At 37.7% G+C, this 23,848-nt stretch overlaps 1 protein-coding gene across 6 annotated transcripts in view; it reads left to right on the top strand.

Annotated features, from left to right (window-relative positions):
- The window catches only part of MKLN1 (muskelin 1), a 159,531-nt gene that overhangs the window by 74,101 nt on the left and 61,582 nt on the right, over nt 1–23,848 (top strand). For 5 of the 6 annotated variants that reach the window (XM_064289727.1, XM_064289724.1, XM_023539993.2 and 2 more), the window contains exons 7-9: nt 396–500; nt 2,599–2,664; nt 19,218–19,330. In XM_064289727.1, the coding sequence (XP_064145797.1) occupies nt 396–500; nt 2,599–2,664; nt 19,218–19,330 (284 nt within the window). The remainder of the gene's footprint in view (nt 1–395; nt 501–2,598; nt 2,665–19,217; nt 19,331–23,848) is intronic. The other variant, XM_064289723.1, reaches the window with a different exon arrangement.

The raw sequence follows: 23,848 nt of genomic DNA, 5'->3' as shown, positions 1-23,848 counted from the left end.
TTTGCTTTGCAGTCTCAAACTGTCCTATCTTTCTTTTCTCTCAAATCACTCTCCTTTCCTCCTTTTGAGGTCTTTGTTGACACTGTTTGTTACTGTCACATACCTGACAGTTGAGTGCAGCGATAGGCGCAGTGATGATGGGAAGCATGACAAGTTTAATGTGAGCCGCTACTAAACCAAATTGTGTACAGGCTGTGTTAACTCGTAATAACTTTATTTGGGGTAGTAGCGTGAAAACTGAAGTGAAGCATATTTTATGAACCTGATTGTATTAGTTGACATATTAGTGATTTCTCTTAATGTAGGTTTCTAAATTTTTTTTAATCTTTTTTTGCTATAATAAAAAGCATAAGCTGCTTAGGGTATGATTTTCTCTCATTCTTTGATATTTGCAGATGGCTTGTTTAATCAGTATATCAGTCAACAGGAATATAAGCCGCGGTGGAGTCAAATCATTCCAAAAAGCACCAAAGGTGAGCCAACCCTTTCAGGTTGCAAAGGTAAGGCAACCCTTCCAGGTTGTGGGTACCTTTGCTTTAATGTCTTCAGTTTTCCTAAGATACCTCATGTCTCATAAAACTCTCTTTAATGAAAAGCAGATGTTTAAAAGAAGGCATAGTTTCCTTAGCTAGGTGGCAGAGTTAGTTTATAAAAATTTTCTTTTAAACTGTATTGTTTTACTGCCATAACAGAAAGTTGGGCAATTTTACACAGAATACATCATAAACTGCTTTCATAGAGAAAATTATGTAGAACTAACTATAGGCAATTGTGTAATAATAAAATATGTGCATTCTTGAAAAACTTACAGTTCTGCAGAATTGCTCACTAAACCTAACAGACGTTATGAGAAAGATAGAAATCGGGCAGACCATAACCAGATGCTAATAAAAACTACTGTAATAATCCTAGCAGTTGAATCTTTATAGGTATTTGCATTGAGCATCACAGTGAGACTAGAGCCTTATGCCCGGGGGCTAACACTTCCTTTGTTGAGATGTAGATCCTACAGGGCATTTGCTTCTTATAAAGCTTATTTTCATCAAAACTTAACATGGGATCCAGGGCGTGTAAGCTTCTTCATTAACCCGTTGCTTTCATATGGAGGGACTTTTTGTCACTCTGCATTGGTACTAGCTGCTTTGCCAAATAGTTATCAGGGTGGAAAGTAGCAATTTTTTAATGTAACTGTTTGCATTAAAGGGAGGTAGTGGATGTTTAGCTTTCTTCCTCATGCTGTTTATATACTGCTAAGATCTTCTAATTGTGAGAAAGCTTTTCCCGATAGCTGTAAAGCATTAATAGACTGGAAAAAACCTTTATGGACCTCCATAATTTCTGTACTAAACCAACACCATTCTGTTTATCAGTCATGCATGAGGTAATTTTCTTCAAAGAAACCGTGTTGTATCAGAACATACTGTAATTTTGTATCAGCAAACTAGTGTATTAGATATATGAAATGCAAACCTACTAAAAATAAATTTATTTTAGTGTTTTCTTAATTGATTTCTGAGAGTGGCAGGACTGACTGGAGGGAGAGAGAAAGAGAGGGCAAAGCTTCAATGATAATGAACTGGAAAATCTAAAATGCTACTTAACTATTAGAAAGGAGGAAGTATTGGCAATAAATTTCTGAATGATTAGCCCTTGAATAAAGTAGTAATAAAAAGCTGCAGCTTTGCATCTTATGTTCTAACAGAACTGACATTTCAGTGCTTTTCATAGTGCCTGTGTGAAATTAGAAATTGCGTGTTCCCTATTTTACATAGGAAAAATCAGATAAGGGAAACCTGACACTTCATTATATTATGTATTAGACTTAATATGTTTTAATGAATGGGGGAGTTAGAAATAAAACTTTCAGCTTTCTGGCTTATATCAAGTAATACATTAGAATCCTATATCATTTTGAATCATTGAAATGAAGCTATGTAAGATCAGACATAAATTAAATAATAGTTTTCTCTCTGAGAAGTTTGAAGGTTTCACTGCCCATATTTAAACCTGCCCATTAAGCTCTGTGATAGAAATAATAACCAAAGTGAAACAAATCTTACATTTTTCTCTCTTATTGCTCAGATAAAACAGTTGGTAAATTATGTGGGAACTGACTTCTAAAATATTGGCACAAAATTAATACAGTAAGGGAATAATCGTTATTATAAAACTTGATAACATCTTAGTTTTCAGGAGCTGGTTTTATGAACTTTAAAGCTGCTCATTATTCTAATATACTATGCCTGAAATATAGACTAGAGATTTAATTCTGTAATTTTTTCCATCTTCAGCTTGTCTTAGGTTTTTATGGAATATGTTATATCTTTGCTCATTTATGGCATTGATCATAAATAAATTGAAAGTAGTTTCTGATTACATTAATAACCTGAAAGCAATTAGAAAAAAAGGCAAAGATAAATATTAAAACATAGCTTTAAGTTGCATTGCTTCTTTTATTAGTCATTTTACTTATTCTTAATATTTTTAAAGAATAAGTGTAGGTTATTTTTGCTGTTCGTTATAGGCTTAGGAATGAAATTTTTCTGGATTTGTAGCTCTTTGTTGTTCCTTTAAAAGAGAGTGTTTTTTCTACTTTAGGTGATGGAGAAGATAACCGACCGGGAATGCGAGGAGGCCATCAAATGGTCATTGATGTTCAAACAGGTAACGCTTGCAATGGAAAGCCAAACCCTTAAAAAACCTTTTTTTTTTCTTTAACATCAGGTAAACATAAATCGCCTCCTTCCATTCATTATAGGAAACCCTGGTGGCGTAGTGGTTAAGAGCTATGACTGCTAACTAAAAGGCCGGCAGTTCAAATCCACCAGGCACTCCTTGGAAACCCAACGGGCAGTTCTACTCTGTCCTGTAAATAGGGTCACTTTGAGTTGGAATCAACTTGACAGCAGTGGGTTTTCCATTCATTATAAAAGTCAGATGTTCTTGGCTATAACCAAGCAGCAAAGGAAATAAGCATTGACCACAGGCATAACCTAAACTAAACAGTGGCAGATGAGAGAGGGACGGCTACTGTACAGATGAAATCAGATCACAGAAAAGAAATGCAGTGTGTAGCCTGTAACTGCATGGATGTGTGTTAAGTTTATATGTGTTGGATTTTCATTGAAAACTCTGGTGTCATTCTGGATCTTAAGTGACTTTATATTTCAGTGCAGTAATATGGCAATTATTGCGATATAAGATAAATTTTAGAGGAAAGAATATCAAATTAGGTAGCTAAGTGTTGGGTCCATTAATTGCTAAACAGTGTTCACAAGCCTCCAAATAATTTGTCTCAGCTTGTACTTTTCTGATGTCATTTAAATATTACTGTAAAACTTGGTACTAAAAATTTTTCTTAGATTTCTATAGCCTATTTTAGTTAGGGAAACCTAAATACCATTATATTTATAGGTCAGTAGAAATATTATAATAGGCTTCAAATTACTATCTTGAAAAGCAGATAATACCAAGAAGTTAAGGTAATTTTATTACTTGATTTTAGAAAATTTTACTGCACAGAGGGCCTATATATCCACCCAAGTAATATTTTACTTTTTTGAATTCTCAGTTCCAATTTTACTCAATTCTGTTACTGTGTTATGCTGACTCATAGTGCTTTGGGAATAAAAAAGTTGTTTTTGTAGATTCTCATTATAAAATAAGAATAAAAATCATTACATTGTGGATACCAAATCTTCTTAGCATTAATGTATTTTCATAAATTTTTTATAAGTAGTGGGAAAAGAAATCATAATATTCTATTAAAAATTAACCACTAAATTTGTATAGTTACCTCTGAGCTGACGTGGGTGTGTTATTAGTATTTATGGAAACCCTGTGGCATAGTGGTTAAGAGCTATGGCTGCTAACCAAAAGGTCAGCAGTTCAAATCCACCAGGTACTCCTTGGAAACTCTATGGGGTAGTTCTACTCTGTCCTCTAGGGTCACTATAAGTCAGAATCAACTCGATGGCAACAGGTTATTAGTATTTATAGTATTAAAAATCTGTAAAAGTTAAAAACTGGAACTAGAGATGAAAATTTGTGTTTAGATGATAGAAGCCTTTTCCCTCTTTTGAACAGTGAAATTTTTAATGCTTTCCTTTTTTTCCCTCAGTCCAGTAGTGAAAATATTAAACCCTTAACAGTTTTTTTTTGCTAATAATATAATAGAGTACTTGAACAGCTCCTTTAATTTTCTGAGCAAAATACTGTTGTTGTGTGTCATCAAGTTGTACTTTCCAAAAATGTGAAGCCTCTGTAAGGCAGTTTAACATTTAAGGCTTACTTTGTCTGCGGGCAGAAGGAGTTGTTATAGAACTTACTGCATGTTGCTCTAATGCTGAGCAGGTTTCAGTGGAGCTGACAAAGACAGACTAGGAAGAAAGGCCTGGTGATCTGTTTCTGAAAATTTGCCAGTGAAAACCCTAGGATCACAATGGTCTGACCCTGTTGTGCACAGGGTCACCCTGAGCTTGGGGCTGACCCGATGGCAGCTAATAACAACTGTTTAAATTATTATGGGATATAGGCCATATGTAATAGGTAAAGTACGTGTGTAAGAAAAGAGAAAAAAATTGCTTTCTCCTTTTTTATAATCCATGAAATTTGAAAATGGAAAATTAAAGGATTCAAATGATAGACATATGTTACCACAGAGATTAGTGTGAGCAAAGCTATTGAAGATTAAAAGCTAATTTTTCAGATCAGAGAGCCTTCAAATAAAATACTTAGAATGATAAAGGTCCACATATTTTGTTTTATGCATTAGAGGCAGGATTTCAGTATACTCTTGGTGGTCAAGGCCCTTTCCCCCATGCCCTTTAAAAAATATTTCAAGGAGAGGAGTTTGAGTGAAATATTTATGTGATTTACTTTCAAAGCAATAATTATAAGAAAGCATAGTAAGACTAATTATAGTCATGGGATATTACTCCAGATGGGATCTTTAAAGGAGTAGTCTTTTTGGTAGCTTCTGAGGATATGTTATTGGTTAATACTGCATCTACAAAGAGAAATTGGCTTGTATCAGCACTTTTTGTATTGACACTATTTTATAGAATGTAATACTCGTACTCCTCACTTACCAACTATCTTGTTATCCTGCATTTTGCATTTACGACTGTTTTTTGCATTAATAAGCTGAAGCAAGAGGAGGAGGAGGAAGGCAAGGTTTGTGAAATGCAGCGACGGTGCCCAGGCTGGTGGTTAGCATTAGCCGAGTCAGGTGGAGCTGGCTAGGCCAGCTGTGGTGAGTGGATAAGGCAGGCCGCAAGGAGGTAGTGGAAGCCAGGGCCACAGGAGTCGGGCGCGAGTCGGGGGGAGGGGGTTCGAAGTCTGCTTCCAAAGGGGGCCTCTCTGCCACCTCCGCAGCCTCCACCAGGCCCAGGTGGTTGGGCCTCACCTGCTGGCAGGCCCTGGAGAGACCCAGTGGCATGGCCTTTCTCCGGAGTCAGTGGAGTGGAAAGGCGGAGAGGCTAGGTGCAGTAGTCTATGCGGAGTCCTGGGGCGGGCCAGGTAATAGTAGGTTCCGGAGGTTGCAGGCATCTCCAATCACCACCACCACCGCCCCCCGCCCCTGCCCCGCCCCAAACCCCACTGGCTCCATGGTGGTGGGGAAAGTGGGCTTACCACACCGCACACATCCCGAGATGTGCTGGGGGCATCCGATGGTCAGTGAGTGACAGGGGAGAAGGATGGCGGGCGGGGTGGAACCAGCACCGAAGAAGGGACATGGCCCCAACTCTTGCACAACACTGATTTTCCCTTAATGATCTGGTCTTTGTTACCTAACAACGTTGATAGTGAGGTGTGAGAATAGGCTTACTTTGGAAATACATTTTTAAGCACATATTTCTATCATACAAAATTTAGGGACTATTCTATTAGTGGAGGGCTTTTTTAAGAGCCATTTTATCTGTTTCAGTGCTCTGTTGTTTTTGAACTTTCTGGATGCTGAGTCATTTTTATTTGGTCTCATAGGCAGTGATAAAACTAGATATTTAGCCTTAAAAAGGAGCTAAAAACAAACTGAACAAACAATGTAAATGGGCTTGATTTTCAGTATGTTGCCCTTACGTCTGACAGTGAGGAGCCCTTACTAAACTACAGGCGAATGCTGAGACTGAAACGACTGAACCATGTCCTAGTGACTAATAGAGATGGCGTGTAAAACATTTTGGTGTGAAATTCTTCCTTTGTTTTTTATTGTGTTTTAGGTGAAAGTTTACAGTTCAAGTTAATTTCTCATTAAAAAATTGCTACACATATTGTCCTGTGACGTTAGTTACAGTCCACTCAATGTGACAGCATACTCCCTTCTCCACTCCAGGTTCCCTGTGTCCATTCGACCAGTTCCTGTCCCTTCCTGCCTTCTCATCCTGCTTTTGGAAAGGAACTGCTCATTTGGTTTCATATTATCTGATTGAGCTAAGAAGCACGTCCTGACGTGTATTATCTTTTGTTTTATAGTCCTGTCTAATCTTTGAAGAGTGAGTTTCAGGAATGGTTTCAGTTCCGGGTTAACAGAGCATCCAGGGGCCACAGTTTCAGGTGTCCTCCAGTCTCTGTCAGACCATTAAGTATGGTCTTTTTACATGAATTTGAGTTCTGTCCTACATTTTTCTCACGCTCTGTCCAAGACTCTGTTGTGTTCCCTGTCAAGGTGGTCATTGGTGGTAGCTGGGTGCCGTCTGTTCTTTGGGTCTCAGTCTGGTGGAGTCTGGCTCATTTGGTCCTTTAGTCCTTTGGGCTAGTATTTTTCTTGTGGTTTTGGTTTTCTTCATTCTCCTTTGCGCCAGGTTGGCTGGGACCAATAGATGTGTCTTAGGTGGCCACTCGCAAGCTTTTAAGACCCCAGATGCTACTCACCAAAATGGGATGTAAAACATTTTCTTTATCAACTATATTATGCCAGTTGACCTAGATGTTCCCTGAAACTGTGGTTCCTAGACCCCAGCACCAGCTACTCTGTCCCTCAGAGTGTTTAGATGTGTCTAGAAAACTTTTTGGCTTTTGCTTTGGTCTAGTTGTGCTAACTTCCCTTGTATGGTATGTTGTCCTTCCCTTCATCGAAGTTGACCCTTGTCTAGTTAGTGATTTCCCCTCCTGCTCTCTCCCCACCCTCGTGAACATCAAAGAATGCTTTTTTCTGCTTTTAAATCTTTTCTTGAGTTCTTAAAATAGTGGTCTCATACAATATTTGTCCTCTTGTGACTGACTTCATTCAGCATAATGCGCTCCAAATTTATCCATGTCTTGAGATGTTTCGTGGATTCATCATTGTTCTTTATTGTTGCATAGTACTCCATTGTGTGTATGTATATAATTTGCTTATCCATTCATCTGTTGATAAACACTTAGATTGTTCCCATCTTTTTGCTATTGTAAATAGTGCTGCAGTGAGCATGGGTGTGCATATGTCTATTCACGTGATGGCTCTTATTTCTCTAGGACATAGTCCTAGAAGTGGGATTATTGGATTATATGGTATTTCTATTTCTAGCTTTTTAAGAAAGTGTCATATTGTTTTCCAAAATGGTTGTACCATTTTACATTCCCACCAGCAGTGCATAAGAGTTCCAGTCTCCCCACAACCTCTCTAATATTTGTTATTTTGTGTTTTTTGGATTAATGCCAACCTTGTTGGGGTGAGATGGTATCTCATTGTAGTCTTGGTTTGTATTTCTCTAATGGCTGATGACTGTGAGCATTTCCTCATTTTGTTAGCTGCCTGAACCTTTGATTAAGTGTTTGTTCATATCCTTTGTTAATTGGTTTGTTTCTTTTTTGTTGTTGAGGTGTTACAGTATTTTATAGGTTTTAGAGATTAGACCCTTATCAGGTATGTCATAGCCAAAAATTTTTTCCCAGCTCGAAGGTTCTCTTTTTGCTCTTTTGGTGAAGTCTTTGGATGAGCATAAGTGTTTGATTTTTAGGTGCTCCCAGTTATCTAGTTGCTCCTCTGGTGTCTGTGCAAGGTTAGTTATGGTTTGTATACCATTCATGCCATTATTAGGGCCCCTAGTGTTGTCCCTATTTTTTCTTCCGTAATCTTTATCATTTTAGATTTTATGTTTAGTCTTTGATCCGTTTTGAAATACTGTTTGTGTATGGTGTAAAGTATGGGTCCAGTGTCATTTTTTTTACAGATGAATATCCAGTTATGCTGGCACCATTTGTTAAAGAGACTGTCTTTTCTGCATTTAACAGACTTTGGGCCTTTGTGAAATACCAGCTGCTCATACGTGAATGGATTTACGCCTGGGTCCTCAATTCTGTTCCATTGGTCTATGTATCTGTTGTCGTACCAGTACGAGGCTGTTTTGACAACCTTGGCAGTATAATAGGTTCTAAAATCAGGTAGTGTGAGGCCTCCCACTTTGTTCTTCTTCTTCAGTAATGCTGTATTTATCCAGGGCCTCTTCCCTTTCCATATAAGGTTGGTAATTTCTTTCTCCGTCTCATAAAAAGATGCCATTGAAATTTGGATAGAAATGGCAATTTTATCTGTAGATCGTTTTGGGTAGAATTGACATTTTCATAATAGTCTTACTATCCAGTGAGCATGGTATGTTTTTCTATTTATGTAGGTCTTTTGTTTTCTTGCAGTAGTGTTTTGTAGTTTTCTTTGTATAGGTGTTTTACATCTCTGGTTAGATTTATTCCTAAGTATCTTACCTTCTTGGAGGCTATTGTAAATGATACTGATTCGGTGATTTCCTCTTCAAAGTTCTCGTTGTTGTGTAGGAATCCAACTGATTTTTGTACGTTTATCTTGAGTCCTGCTACTTTGCTGATGTCTTCTGTTAGTTCCAGTAGTTCTCTTGTGGATTCTTTGGGGTTTTCTGTGTATAAAATCATATCATCTGTGAATAGGGATACTTTTACTTCTTCCTTACCAGTTTGGATGCCCTTTATTTCTTTTTCTAGCCTAATTGCTCTGGCTAAGACCTCCAACACAGTGTTGAATAAGAGTGATGATAAAGGGCATCCATGTCTGGCTCCCGTTCTCAAGGGCAATGCTTTCAGACTTTCTTCATTTAGGATGATGTTGGCTATTGGGTTTGTATAAATGCCCTTTATTATGTTGAGGCATTTCCCTTCTATTCCAATTTAGCTGAGAGTTTTTATCATGAATGGGTGTTGGACTTTGTCAGATGCCTTTTCTGTATCAATTGATAAGATCATGTGGTTCTTTTGTTTTACTCGTGTGATGGATTACACTGGTTGATTTTCTAATAATTGAACCATTCCTGCATACCAGGTATGAATCCCACTTGGTCACGACATACTGTTTTTTTGATATGCTGTTGAATTCTGTTGACTAAAGTTTTGTTGAGGATTTTGTGTCTGTGTTCATGAGGAATATTGGTCTGTGATTTTCTTTTTTGTGTGATGTCTTTGCCTGGCTTCGTTATCAGGGTTATGCTGGCTTCATGGAATGAGTTTGGGAGTATTCCTTCCTTTTCTATGCTGTCAAATACCTGTATTAGTACTGGCGTTAGCTTTTTTCTGAAAGCTTGGTAGAATTCTCCAGTGACGCCGTCAGGGCCAGGGCTTTTTTTATTGTTGTTGTTGGGAGTTTATGTTTGTTTTTTTTTTTTTTAATCACCTCTTCAGTCTCTCCTTTTGTTATGGGTTTATTTAATTTTTCTACCTCGGTTTGTGTTAGTTTAAGTAGGTAGTATGTTTCTAGAAATTCGTCCATTTTCTTCCTTCTTTTGCTATTTAAACATTTTTTACAAATAGGTTTTACAGAACATACTGAGACCTCTCATCTATATTTTCATATCTTTAAATGGGAATTGGGATAGAAGTGATGATTGTTTTAAAATTTATTGTTGACCCTAAAAAGGAGAGAAAACTGTATGGATAAGTACCAAAATTTTTATGTTTGTTAACTCTGGGTGTGGAATTATTAGTGGTTTTATATTTTCTTCTTTAAAATGTATTATTAAAATTTTCTGTGATTAATGTATGTATTAAGTTGCAGAAAATTTTATTCACTAGCATTCCTTTTAGGAAGGGAATTATATTTGGCAAGGTGCTTGGGGTACAAGTTGAAATGCTGAGAAGTTCTGATTGTAGAAGAAAGAAATAAATGGAATGGAGCTAGCAGGGTGGCAGAATGCCACGTTTTGTGACCTGGCTCCCTCTTCCCTCACCAAAATCTTTAGTAAAGTTATTTTTCTCTATTAAAATTCAGTTGAGAGTTGAATTTTTTTTGGTTTGTTAAGAACTGGTGATTTGACTATCTTTGGGGTCCAGATTGAGGTAGGGCAGAAGTCAGGCCACTTCTGAAGATTCACATGTGTAGAAGCAGAGAGAAATGTAAGGAAAGGACTCAGACAAGTCATGGGAAAAGCTTGGGCATTTTACGAGGCTCTAGAATAATGGTTCAGGTTGAGTTTAAACAGGTATCTTGTTGTGGGGGTCGGTCATCAGTGAATCTGCTATATGTTCAAAAGAAAACAAAAGAAACCAAAAAACACTATTCAAAAGTCTAATAATTTTCTATAGCTCCTGCCTTGGTAGTCCCCATCTTTTGTTTCAGCTAAACATTGCTGTATGTATTCACCGCTGTCACCATTCTCTTTCCTTCTGGTATTTCTGTGTTTTCTTAGGTACAGCTTCATGAATGGACTTTAAGGGGGTCCATGAGATTCCAGAAATTGTGTACAAAGTTTTTTGTCTGTTTGCCTTTGTGTAGTTTTCTGGGATGATTCATTACCTGATTTTTTTTTTTTTTTTTAAAGACTTAGTACCTACATTAATTTTTCATGTTCCATGGTAAATACTACTGAACCAGGTATTAATCTAAATTTTTTCAAATAAAATTCCTTATTCTGTAAAGCTGATGTGCATGATTGAAATGATATTATTACAAAGGAAACTGTTGCCTACCTTTCTCCTACTCATTGCTTTTTACCCAGATTATCTGTAGCTACAGAGGAATGTAAGGAAGCGAGTAGTATGAGATGAAGTCGGAGGAGCAGTAGTTGTTGTTGCTAGTTGCCATTGAGTCATTTCGGACTCATGGCAACCCCATGTTTGCAAAGTAGAACTACTTCATGGGGTTTTCAAGGCTGTGACCTTTTGGGAGCAAATCGCCAGGCCTGTCTTTCAAGGTACCTCTGAATGGATTCAAACCACCAACCTTTAGGCCACTGTCAAGCACTTAACCATTTGTACCATCCGGCGGTTCCCATAGAAGCAGTAGCAGGGCCAGATTGTGTTGGGCCCTTCAGGCCATTGTAAGAACTTTAGTCTTTATTCAGAGTGAGATGGGAAGCCATTGCTGGGTTTTTGAGAAGAACTATGAACTGATTTTGCATATTAACGAACCAAATTGGGTCAAGGGCAGAAAAAGAGAACTTTTTGGAAGCTATTGCCATAATCCATGTGAGAAGTGATGATGGCCTTGGTTTATACTTGAGTGGTAAGTAAGGGTGTTGAGAATTGGTCAGATTTTGGATGTATTTTTGAAGATAGAGCTGACAGGATTTGCTGATAGATTGAAGGTGAGGTGTGAGAGAAAGGAGCTAAGGATGACTATGGTTTCTGGCCTGAGCAGTTGGAAAGATGGTATAGCCATGTCCTAAGGTGTGTAAAACATTAGGAGGATCAGACATGGGGGGTTTTCAACAAGTTGATTTTAGACAGGTTAAGCTTGAGATGTCAATTAGACATTAAGTAAGCAACTGGATATATTAGTTTGGAGTTTAGGAGACAGGTCTAGGTGGAATAATCATTCCCTCTCTGTATTTACAAAGCACATTGTTCATACCATTATTTCTACTGGAATAATATCCACATTGTTTTAGAGTTGCTTGTATAGGTGTCGTGTATCCCATTCCTGTCAGCTCAGCCCCTGTCCCTGCCCTTGTGAAGTTATTGAGGGGGCAGTGACAAGGATCTTGCCTTATTTAATGACCACAGAACCTCGTATGGAGTAGACAAGCACTACATAGTTGTTAAATTGAATTGAAATTCTAAAGTCATTTTCCTCCAAGTGGAAAGAAGAATATTTACTTGGAAACTGTACTCCGATATTGCCGTAAACCTTGATAAGTAGTTTCTCTCATGATGCTATTTATCATGTGTTGATTTTTTTCTGAGATGAATCTGTTTTATTAGTTATAGTTTAACATATGCGAATTGTCGCATGATTCTGCATGTTCTCTTATAGTACGTAGCCTGTGCTTCTGAAAGCTGTAGTTATCATTACCCTGGGGTCTAGGTAGGAAAAACTAAATGTCATATAGATGTTTGCATTCTTTTAGGGTAACCATTTGGTGCTTTCTGAATTTAGTTTGGGCACAAGAAGAGAACGTGAGGTATCCTTGGAATTTTCTAAAAGTCCCTCTACTGCTATTAGGAAACTACTAATACACGGTTTACTGAGGTGCTTTCATGTCCTTTAAGGGTTTATTTCACTGGGAGCCTTGCTGCACTGCCACCACCAGGTTGATCTCAGTCATCTTCAAGAGACTGTAATTATCGTAAATCTTTGAAAGAACCTTTTCTCGTTCAATCTTACTGATGTAGCCATCGAATGTAGTGGTTAGGGGCTTGAGTTTGAGGAGGGCAGGTGGATTTGAGTCCTGGTTCTACCACTGACTTTGGGTGATCTTGAATGAGTTGTATCAATAAAAATGGGAATGTTTTTGTTCCCATTTTGTGAGTTAAATGAAATAATGTATTTTGTATGTAAAGTAGATATTATTTATATAACATTCATTTTAAGATGCAAATATAATATACAACATGTACTGATTAATTATGCTGAGAGACTTTTATATATACATGGAGAACTTTTTTTTTGGTGAGTGTATAATTGACAAAAAGTCATGGAAATATTTTAAATATTTTGAAAAACAGTTTAAAACAATTTGAAAAGCAGTGTTGAGGGATAAAAAGCTCACCCATAATTCCACATTCGTTATCATTTTGGTGTATTTGTGTCATCCCTTATATACACTATCCTAATTGATGTTTTAATTTATGGGAAACCATAAATATACTTGTAATATTTTAAGAAAAATTTATTGACTTATTTAAGAATTTTGTTGATGATGATCTGATAGGCTTAGTAGTAAAGAATGACTTTCATGAAGTTTATTTGAAGAACCTGGAGTTTTCATCTTTATAAAGTTGGTGCATAAGTAGTGAAGTATAGTTTAAAGAAACCCAGTCATTTTAGGTATGCATTTTAAAGGTTTTTAGAGCAGGAGCTCTTAATCCTTTGATATTATATATAAAATTTTGTGTACGTGTACGACTTTTCTGGGAGGAATTCATGACTTCTGATTATCAAAGAGATTCTTGACTCAGAAATTAAGAGCGCCTTCACTAGAGTAAAACTTCATAAAGTTTATTTCATCTTATTTAATGTGGGTCGTGGAGTCCTTGGGGTGGTACAAACGGCTAAGCACTTGGCTACTAACTGAAAGGTTGGCGGTTTGAATCTACCCAGAGACACCTCAAGAGAAAGGCCTGGTGATGCACTTCTGAAAGGCCACAGCCATTGACAACCCTGTGGAGCACAGTTCTGCTCTGAAACGCTTGGGGCTGCCGTGAGTCAGAATGGACTTGATGGCCGCTGCCTTGGTTTAGTAGCATGGTTGTATTTCAGAGCATTTGCTGCTTCCTAGTGTTTTAAGGTCCCTGAAAGGTGCAAGTGGTTTGCCATTGGCTACTCACCTAAAAAGTTGGCAGTTGGTGGTTTGGACCCACCCAGTGGCACCATGGAAGAAAGGCCTGGTAAGCTACTTCTGTAAATAGTACAGCAAAGAAAACCCAGTGGAGCAGTTCTGCTCTGTAATACACGGGGTCACCATGAGTGGGAATCGACTCATCGGCAACAGGTTTTTTTTTTTTTTTTTAATACCCTTCTTTAAATATTAAGAAAAATTTAGTAGTATCTAAATTTTATTTTCCTTTTTTCAGTCTGTAGTATTTTCTTATTGTTACAGCTCTATGATAGAGTGAACATAATAAAAAGTACATGGTGGCATAAGTTTGCTATTTATTTTTCAAAGCTTTCTTCTCTAAGTGAATCCTGTCATTCATAACATGGTAGAGAATGAATGTAGTATTTTGTCCTACTGAATATGGATGTCAGTTTTATTGATTATAATCCCTGTTCCTGGCACCTCTTCACTTAGATTCTTTAACTCTTAGTTGGGTTTCAACTCTGGGTAAAATAAGGTGAATAGAAAGAGAGAAAGGAATGTCTTTTTAGTTTGACCATGGAAGTCTGTTCATTTGAAAATTTAAATATTCATTGTACTAGGCAATTCTTTGTGTAACTCTAATTGAATTTTGAGAACCTACAGTACAAGCCCTTTTTCCCTCTCATTCATAATAGATAGAAAGACCCAGGAAAAGCCACAGTATTTGATATCTACAAAAGGCGTTGAGAATTGCTCGCCACTTGGAAGAGCTCTTCTATGGGAGTCTGAACCTTTGACTCTTCTGTGGCACCTAGATGAAGGTGCTTTCGTTTTCTCGCGTGTGGTGCCATATGTGGTTTCCTTGATAATCCTTAAAGAAACTTTTGAAGGAAGTCAGTAAACATGGGTTTGGGTTGTTAATTACAAACCCGTTCATATATCTATATGTAGCTACATATAGTATACATCAGAAAGGAATTCGGAATTAAGAATACAGAGATTAAGTTAAGGATACAAACTGTATCATCATAGCATAAACCACATCCTTTTGGCTAGGAACATAAGGACATGTTGAATTCATTCAAGAGATCAGCCTCTTGGTAGCTTTGTCATCGTAGCTTTATGTAAGACTATAGTTCTGCTTAAAAACGGAGGCGGGTGAATCTAGGTGATAGTCTGCTAGGCCCGACTGGGATTCAGGTATTCTTTCCCGCTTGTCATGAGAGTTCAAGGAAGTGACTAAAGAAGGTAAGAGTAAAAAGTTTATATCTTTCCCCCTCTAATTTATTTCTCTCTTCCAAAATTCTCATGTCATTATTAAGTCTTAATAAACTGTACTTCCTGAAGATTTCAAACTCTTAAACTAAATGTCTTCACAGGATTTCATTTTTATCTTGAAGATAAATTTGTGTTTCTTAAAAATACTTTTTTTCTTTCATTGCCTGTGTTAAACTGAGAATTAAGCTAACTTCCTTCAGTAGCCTGTTACCCCTTCTCCTACCTTTTCTTTTTGACGTATGAATTTTGCCTGAGTTTTGGGCCCAGGCATGTCAATGCATAGTGTATATGTATTCTATACTGTTTCAAAGTGGAGAAACTGGTTTAAAGATTATATAATGAGCACAGTCCGGTTTACCTTCAAGAATCAGAATAGGTGGATGGATATTGCAGTTTGGTGCATAAAATAAAAAGACTGTTTCTTTGTGCAAAATAGTGTGAAGACACTAATGTGCTAACATTTCTACCTTATTTTTATGTAGATTGATACTCTTAGGGGTAAGTAGCTGTAGAGTTTTCTTTGGTACTGGTTCCAAAAATACCTGCACCAAAGAATATGGTTGAATTTTAGATTTTGTCTTTTGAACATAGGCTATTACTGGTCACTTTACTTCCAATCCCTCTTTTCTCTGGCTCCTTCTTTTCATTTAGTCCTGCATTCTGAAAGTTCAGATCGTAGCACCTCTACTTAAAATTGTCAATAGCTACTCCACTGTCTGTGGAGTTAAGTTCGAAGTCCTTTTTTTTTTTTTTTTTATGATCTGTCTCTCTAGCCTAATCCCTCTACCTACTGTCTTATGTGTTCTTTTAAATTAACAATTCATTTATTCATCTCACAGTTTTAATCACTTTACATACATAGTTTAATTCTTGCAGTAGGTGTGAGTAGGTTATGAGCCCCATTTTAGAGATTAGGGAACCAGTCAGTGGTCATGGTGCTCACACAGCTGTAGTGGTAGAGCCAGATTCTGGCCAAGATCTGCCTGACTTTAGAGTTTGTGTCTTTTAAAACACTTTTGGTGTGTGTTTTTCTGTCTGTATACATTTGTTCCTACTTTTCACTCTGCTCAAACGTTCTCTTCTGTCCCCTATTCTGCCTACCAGAACACAAAGCCATATTCAGATGCATAGGACAAATTCCATTGTCACCACAAAACCTTTCCCCAGTCCTGCCAACCAGCTGTTGTCCTCTCCCTCTTTTGAGCCCCTTTGATGCTTTTTACCTCTTTATAACACTTAGTCAATCTTGCATTAAGGTGATTTATGTCCTTGTTTTATATTCTTGAGGGTAGGGACCATGTCTTATTTTTGTTCTCTAAAGAACCCTGCCAACTCAGGTAAGTGTGTAAAATACTGAAGGAACATTCCTCTGAGTGCTGGGAGAAACACAAAGCCCATAGCCCCTGCTAGTCTGTGCTCCTTTAAGAAAAAGCTCAGCGAAAAGGCTGCTGCTTGAGAAGGATCATACTGCCCCAGGTATGTACAAAATTGTTGTACAACCTAAAAAGATGAGACTGGACAGCTAAGAAGCTAACCTTGTTGAAAACATTAACGTTTTCTCCTTTCTCTTTTCCTCTTCCTTCCTTCTCTCTGTAGTTCTCTTCTTCAATTATTCCCATATTTTTTAAAGGTCTTTAATATTCTTTATAAGTAAAATAATACACTTGCTGCTATTTGTTCCTAGATAATAATTCACCTGTGAATGCCTTAAGTGATTAGATGATTTAATTTTAAACATTTGTTAGGCATTTTCGTTCAGGTACATCAGAAGGCCCTGTTTCCATCCAGTTCATTCAGCTTTACTATTAAACTTCAAGTGGGATCACAGAGCTTTCCTGAGCAGAAATGACATCTTGGCTTAATTCCATTGGGAGCCCGCTCGGTGCCAGATTTTATTTTGCTCAGCTATCAATGAGGCTGTTGTGAAAATGCGAGTTTTCTTTGCTGTGAGAATTTATGCGCACAAAGAGACCTGCTTTTCAGAAAGAACATTGAGAACCCAGAGCCCAAGAAGAAGGGTTATTAAAGTTAATGAACCAGAGTAACCTATCCAGAGGGTGCCCAGAAACAGTACAAAACAAAAGGTCAATTGCTATTGCTATTTTAGTTATATACCCCTCCCTCTCTGGGGTTCAGAATTTAACAGGGTTAATTGCCTTTATGATGAGGCCTTGGCAAGTAATTTTCAAGCCAGATGAAAATTCTTTACTTTTTTTCCTGTAGAATTATAAGGGCCTGGGTATATCTGTGTGGCGTTTAGGAAACAGAATGTCACTTAGCTAATGATAAAGGATTATTTTATAATTCTGAGATATAACAGATTTTTTATAGTTTATAGTAATTGCCATTATTTCATACTTAAACCATGCCAACAAGGTAGTGTGTTAGGCACAGAGTCAGATATAACGATACGGTTTCTATCGCATCTGTGGTACTCAGTAACTACAAAATATTTTTTATATTTTGTGTTTTAAAAGTAGAAATACCCTTCCATACTTGACAGCTTCCAGGATATTTTCATATAACTTATTTTCGAGGAACTTTACAATAGTGAGGGTTTTGTAAATGAAAAGACTAAAAATGGCCTGTGCTTGATTACCCAGTTAGTGCTAACTAGACTCAGTTCTGCCCCGGTGGTCTGTCCTAATTCAGAGAACAGTGAAGTATTGTTTTGATTTCCTCAAATTATTGAGGAAAAGACTGGAAGTTTCTCTCAGAAAATTCACTTTGAGTTTGAAATTTATATGAAAATGTGGCAAAAATCTCTTGGAATATAACCCAATTCTTTGAGTGGTGAAAGATTTCTTCTTAAGTATCTTACAGTACTTTCAAGTGTAACCCTTTATGGTGAAACATAATTCAGATGACAGTCGCCAAATATGTATGTCTAGGTCATGCCAATTAGAGAGTAGATGGCTTTATAGTTTTCCTGAAATGTCTTATGTAATTAAAAAAAAAAAATTGGTAGGCCTGTGTAGCCAGTAAACATAAGAAATGTGCAAAGACAATCATTGAAGAAAGGGAAGTCTCTATTACTGTACAACGACGAAGGATCGGTGATGCATATTTCTATATATAAAGACTCACTCTTCACTGCGTGGAGCCCTGATGATACAGTGGTTAAGAACTTGGCAGCTAACCAAAAGGTTGGCAGTTCAAATCCACTAGCCTGTCATTGCAAACCCTATGCGGTAGTTCTCTGTCCTGTAGGGTCGCTATGAGTCAGAATCAGCTCAACAGCAGTGGTTTTTGGTTTGGTGTAGTCACTGAGTAATAAATCAGTTTTGTCACTGTGATAAAGTCTATGAATTTAATAGATATTTCAGGGTCAGCAAAGACCAAATTCTCAAGACCAAAACTTCAGAATGACTTGAAGGTTGATTTCTGAGGAGTTAAAGCTACCACAATATATTTGGAAAAATTTCTCTCAATTTCTGTGAGAGCACCAGGGCCATGCAATCCTTTATTCTTAAGATACCTATCTATCTTTAACTTACAGCTAGCTTTAACCATTGTTTTTGACATTGCAATAGTGAGAAACCAGTTTTAATGTGAAGTTTTTTCAGAAGTGGCAAAATGTCTTTATGTTATACTTTTACGCTGTATGTTTCTGTGGGGCTTTGAGGTTCCTGGGTGGTGCAAGTGGTTTGCATTCGGCTACCACCCTAAAGGTTGGCGACTCAAACCCGCCTGGCAGCATCATGGAGAAAGGCCTACTGACCTGCTTCCGTAAAGATTACAGCCAAGAAAATCCCATGGAGCCGTTCTGTAACACATGGGATCATCATGAGTCAGAACTGACTCAGTGGCAGTGGGTTTAGTTTTTTGTTTGTTTGTTTTTATTTATTATAATGTAAAGTACGTTATTAAGGAAGTAGTAGTACTGTAAACATTTTGTGGCCTAATAATACAGAAACACCTAAACTGGCTGTCCATCAGATTCATCTAGGATACTTATAAAAATACAGATTCTTTTTATCTACCTATGGAATCAGAATCTTGAGGAATACCTCCTGGTCATCTGTATTTTTACAAATCTCTCAAGATAATGGTTCCGCAGTAACCTTTGCATGTATTGAAGTTTAGGAAATATTAGTTTAGTATATATTTTGAAAAGTTGCCAATTTAAAAATCTCATTTTTAAGGTTATTTAGATGTATCTTTTTAAATAATCTTAGGCACAACAGGCTAGGTCTGGGTGTCTGTCCTTTTTGTGTGCCTAAGTTTATTTTTTTACACATATTTTTCTAATTTTCATAGAGACCGTTTATTTGTTTGGTGGCTGGGATGGAACACAAGATCTTGCGGACTTCTGGGCGTACAGTGTGAAGGAGAACCAGTGGACATGTATCTCTAGAGACACTGAGAAAGAGGCAAGTGCTCAGACTTTTCCTATGTCTGTATGACAAAAAAAGGGTGTGTACTTCTTTTTCTGGGTAATTTGTATTCTTTTAATGTCTATCAACAGTGGTAGCAGAATTCGTGGTGAACGGGTTTGCTTTAAGTACTCTGTATTCCAGCTTATAGACCTGGTTCTTCAACTGCTGTTTCACAAACAAATCTGTTTTATAGACAAATAGAAATGAGCATTCTAATAATATTTTGTTTTTTAATGACTTTAACCTGGAAATGTAACTATGTACCCATCTTTCAGTCTCATGTCCCTATCACCCCTACTCTTATTTTGAGCATTCACCTTCTTTTATTTTCCTCTGAAAAAGAATGCTATTGATGTTCCGATCCCTCACTACCTCCTTGTATATCACTTTCCATAAATGATTTGTATTGTCTTTTTGATTAAAATTATATCTGTAAAATTATGCACGTATGTATGTTTATGTGTCTGGACATACACACATAATGCATTTCCATAGTGAACAGGGAGATAGCTATGGCTTGGTTTATGGCTTTGAATTAAATAAGTGCATGATGATAGACTGGCATAAAGCAAATATTAATTAATTAACATTAATATCTTTTCAGTCTTTTAGAACTTTTCAGAGTTCTAAAGCTGTTTCAGATCCCAAGGAGTAAACCAGAACAGTAACAGCAACAGACGAGAGGAGGAAAAAAGACATAATTCAAGCCCATTGGTTTTCATCTAGGAAGGCCATTGCACAAGTCGCTGCTGCTGTGTCTTTAATGCTAGGAAACTGCGTTCTTGCTTAATTAGTATGCTCCAGGAATTAATCCTTTATGTAATTTTTATCTTTTTAAAGAGGCCTTAAAATTCTGATTTCTATTTATTTTCCCAGGTAGAAGTATGTAACAATGGCCTTCCCTTTTCACAGTTTCTGCCATGAGGAATAGTGAGGAAAGGACATCTGAAATGCAGTACTGGTACATTTTCTCATGTGATTATTTCTACCCTTAGCAAAAATAATAACAGATTTTTTAAAATACCTAACTTATTCCTCCTAAAGCGTTTTAAATATAGGTTGATTGCATCTGTAATTATTCTTGCAGGAAGCTCGGATTCACCCTCACATTCTGTCTTTCCTTCATTGAGTGTACCTAACTAGTGCCTATATTCTAACACCATAGGGATTCTAACACCTCTAGCACCCAGTACTGCATCTCGGATGTCCTTCCCCCTCTATTCCTCATGGCAGAAATTCCAATTTCATGGTTTCTTAAACTTTCTTGTTTCCATATGGATCCCCATATCTATTCTCCATTCACCAGCACAGTCCTTAAAAAAACGTACCTAGTCACGTGACATCTCTGCTTAAAACACTACTGTTAGCTTCAGCCCCTATTTCAGTTTTAATGCTGTGTCACAAATACCCACAAAACTGTAGTACCATATAGTGGCACTACATTATTTTGCTCACAGTTCTACAAGTTGGATGGGTCAGTCTTTTGGTTTTGACCGGGTCACTCATGTGTCTGGGGTCAGCTGGCTGTCAGCTTGTCTAGGATAGCTTCAGCTGGGACAGCTTGGCCGGTTATACATAGTTGCTTAACTTCTATTAGACTAGCAAGGGTTTCTTCTCATGGCAGAATCAGGGATACAAGGACAACGAAGTAGACAAGCCACAACTTTGTCATTGTTTCATTGTCCAAAAGAAGTCACATGACCCAAGTCCTGAGTTAATATATGGTTGGGGGCACTATCAAAGGGCCTGGATACAGGGATGTGAAAATCATCATCATCATAGAGCAATTTATATACCTCAGTCTCTTGAGCTAAGAGTGTAAACTCCAAGCTTCTCATGATTTGGTGCCCAACCTCTTATCCACCTTACCTCCTAACTTTATGTGCCAGCCATACTCCCAGTTGCTGGGATTATTCAGGTTTCTTACCTGTGTGCTTTGGTAATGTTGTTTCCCCTGTTTGGAATTAACACCCCCCTCCTCCTTCTTAAACCCTTTACCAGCATTTATCTAGCAATGGCTACTTAGTCTTTAAAACTCACTGCAAGCTTTGCTTCTTCTCTGAAGCCTTTCTTGACCTTCTCAAGCATAAGTAGAAGCTTCCCTTGGTTTGCCCACTTAACCTTTTGTATTCCTTGAATGGGTAATGATAGTGATTGGTTTATATTTCTGTTGCCCTACCTAAATTCTTAATTCATTAAAAGTATGAATCATAGTCTGTAGAATTTATGCATTTTTAAAGATGTGACACCTGTGCTTACTCTTGTAGTGAGTAAATATGTGAGGTAAGTTAAATGAAAAGTTAATGCTGGAGAAAAGCCAAGGAATGAGAAATACCCAATTCAGGAGAGTTGTTGTTTTGAAGCAGGGCTTACAGGAGGCTTCAAAGGTAGTATTAATGTCCTCCTGAAGCTGGGTGTCGGTAGATAACCATTCATTTTATTTAATTTTTATACCATATCCATAAGTTATAAGTAATATTTAGAATGCAATTAATAATTATTTTAAAACTAGTGATGAAAAGTACAGAGATTATCTTGATGAGGATACTTTGTTATTTTTTTTAATATTTTATTTTTGTGGAAATATACACAGCAGAATGTACACCCATTCAACAATTTCTACATATACAGTTCAGTGACGTTGGTTACGCTCTTCATGTTGTGTCACCATTCTTGCTCTGTCTACCCATATTGTTTCACCATCATTTTGACCTAGTAGACTCAGTAGACTCAGTGCCCCCTAAACTTGTCATCTGTGCTTTAGTGTTACTGTTGTCAGTTTGATCTCATATAGATAAATACATAATTCTTTAAAAGAACACAATGCTCAAGGTGAACATTCTTGATTAACTAAACTGTTGTTTAGTTTAAAGATGACTTCAGGGGATAGTTTCAGACCAAGGTTTAAAGATTTTCTCAGGGCAGTAGATTCAGAGGTTCCTTCAGTCTCAATAGGTCCAGTAAGTCTAGATTTCCTAAGAATTTAAATTCTGTTCCAATTTTACTCCTTTTGATCAGGGTTCACCTATTGAGTCCTTGATCAAAACATTCAGTAATGATAGTGCAAAAATGACATGGTGGCAGAGGTCCTGTAACTTCGTGAGAGTGGAGGAGAATCAAGATCACCATTAGTACAAAGTTGATTCTTATGAGGTAGCGGTCCGACATACCCCAACTCTCCAATCTTTTTACCAATTCTGAAACCAGTCATCTCCCCCATGACGCTCTCTACTTATCTGCTGGGTTCGACAGTTCATTGCAATGGTCACACAGAACTCACAGAACGTACTCAGGATTATGGAGCTTATTGGGGCAATAACAGGATACAGTTCAGGGTCAGGATCAACTTGGAAGTAACAGGAATGACTTAGGACACAGTTCTTCAATCGGGACAGATTCTTCTCAGCCTGGCCTCTGCCCTGTTAAGGCAAGTGTTAAAAAGCTCTTTTCGTTCTAATTGTTAGGTGCCATTGAGTCGGTTTCGACTCATAGCAACCCTGTGTACAATAGAACAAAACACTGGCCTGGTCCTGCACCATCCTCCCAGTTGTTGTTAAGCTTGAGCGCATTGTTGCAGCCACTGTATCAGTACATTTTGTTGAGGGTCTTCTTTGGTCATTAGTGTTCAGTGCATCTGATATATTCTTGAAATAGTCTCTAAATTCGGGTGGGGTATACTCAGGGTCGTACTTTGACTATCCCGAACTGTTCCTAATTTTCTTCAGCTTCAACTTGAACTTGCTTATGAGCAATTGATGGTCTGTTCTGCAGTTGGCCCCTGGCCTTGTTCTGACTGATGATGTTGAGCTTCTCCATCATCTCTTTCCACAGATGTAGTTGATTTGATTTCTGGCAAAGTCCGCGTGTATAGTCACTATTTATGTTGTTGAAAAAAGGTATTTGTGGTGAAGAAGCCATTGGTCTTGCAAAACTCTGTCATGCAATCTCCAGCATCGTTTCTATCACTAAGGCCATATTTTCCAACTACTGATCCTTCTTTGTTTCCAGCTTTTGCATTTCAGTCATTATTATCAGTGCATCCTGATTGCACGTTTGATCAATTTCAGACTGCAGGACTTGGTAAAAATCTTCAATTTCTTCATCTTTGGCCTAAGATTTCAAGCACTACTCACCAAAGTAGGGAGTAGGACAGAAACTCAAAGTTCTTTAGCTCCACTGATACATGCCCAGAGGCACCCCACTCTTCCAGGAAGCCTCCTTCCTGAAGGCGCTCAGCTCCCTCACACTGTGGGTCAGTAAGCCTAGCCTGTTGGTCCCATGCACCACCTTCTCATGGCATTGCCATCTTATCCCTTCTTCAGTGCTACAGCTTTCTGTTTCGTGTGTCTAGGAGATTCTTAGCTTAGGGATCCCAGGTCCAAAAGATGTTGTCTGCTCTCAGCTCTTCTTGATAGTAGACAGGTCCTCCCTCCAACCTCTGGGATTGGCTCCCTTTAAGCCTAGCAGGATGCCAAAACTGACCAATCCCCTACAAGGGTTCCATTACTATAT

Source organism: Loxodonta africana, chromosome 8, assembly GCF_030014295.1.
Source record: "Loxodonta africana isolate mLoxAfr1 chromosome 8, mLoxAfr1.hap2, whole genome shotgun sequence".
Taxonomy (NCBI): Eukaryota; Metazoa; Chordata; class Mammalia; order Proboscidea; family Elephantidae; genus Loxodonta; species Loxodonta africana.
The sequence above is the reverse complement of the archived record's forward strand: the minus strand, read 5'-3'. Positions and strand labels throughout refer to the sequence as shown.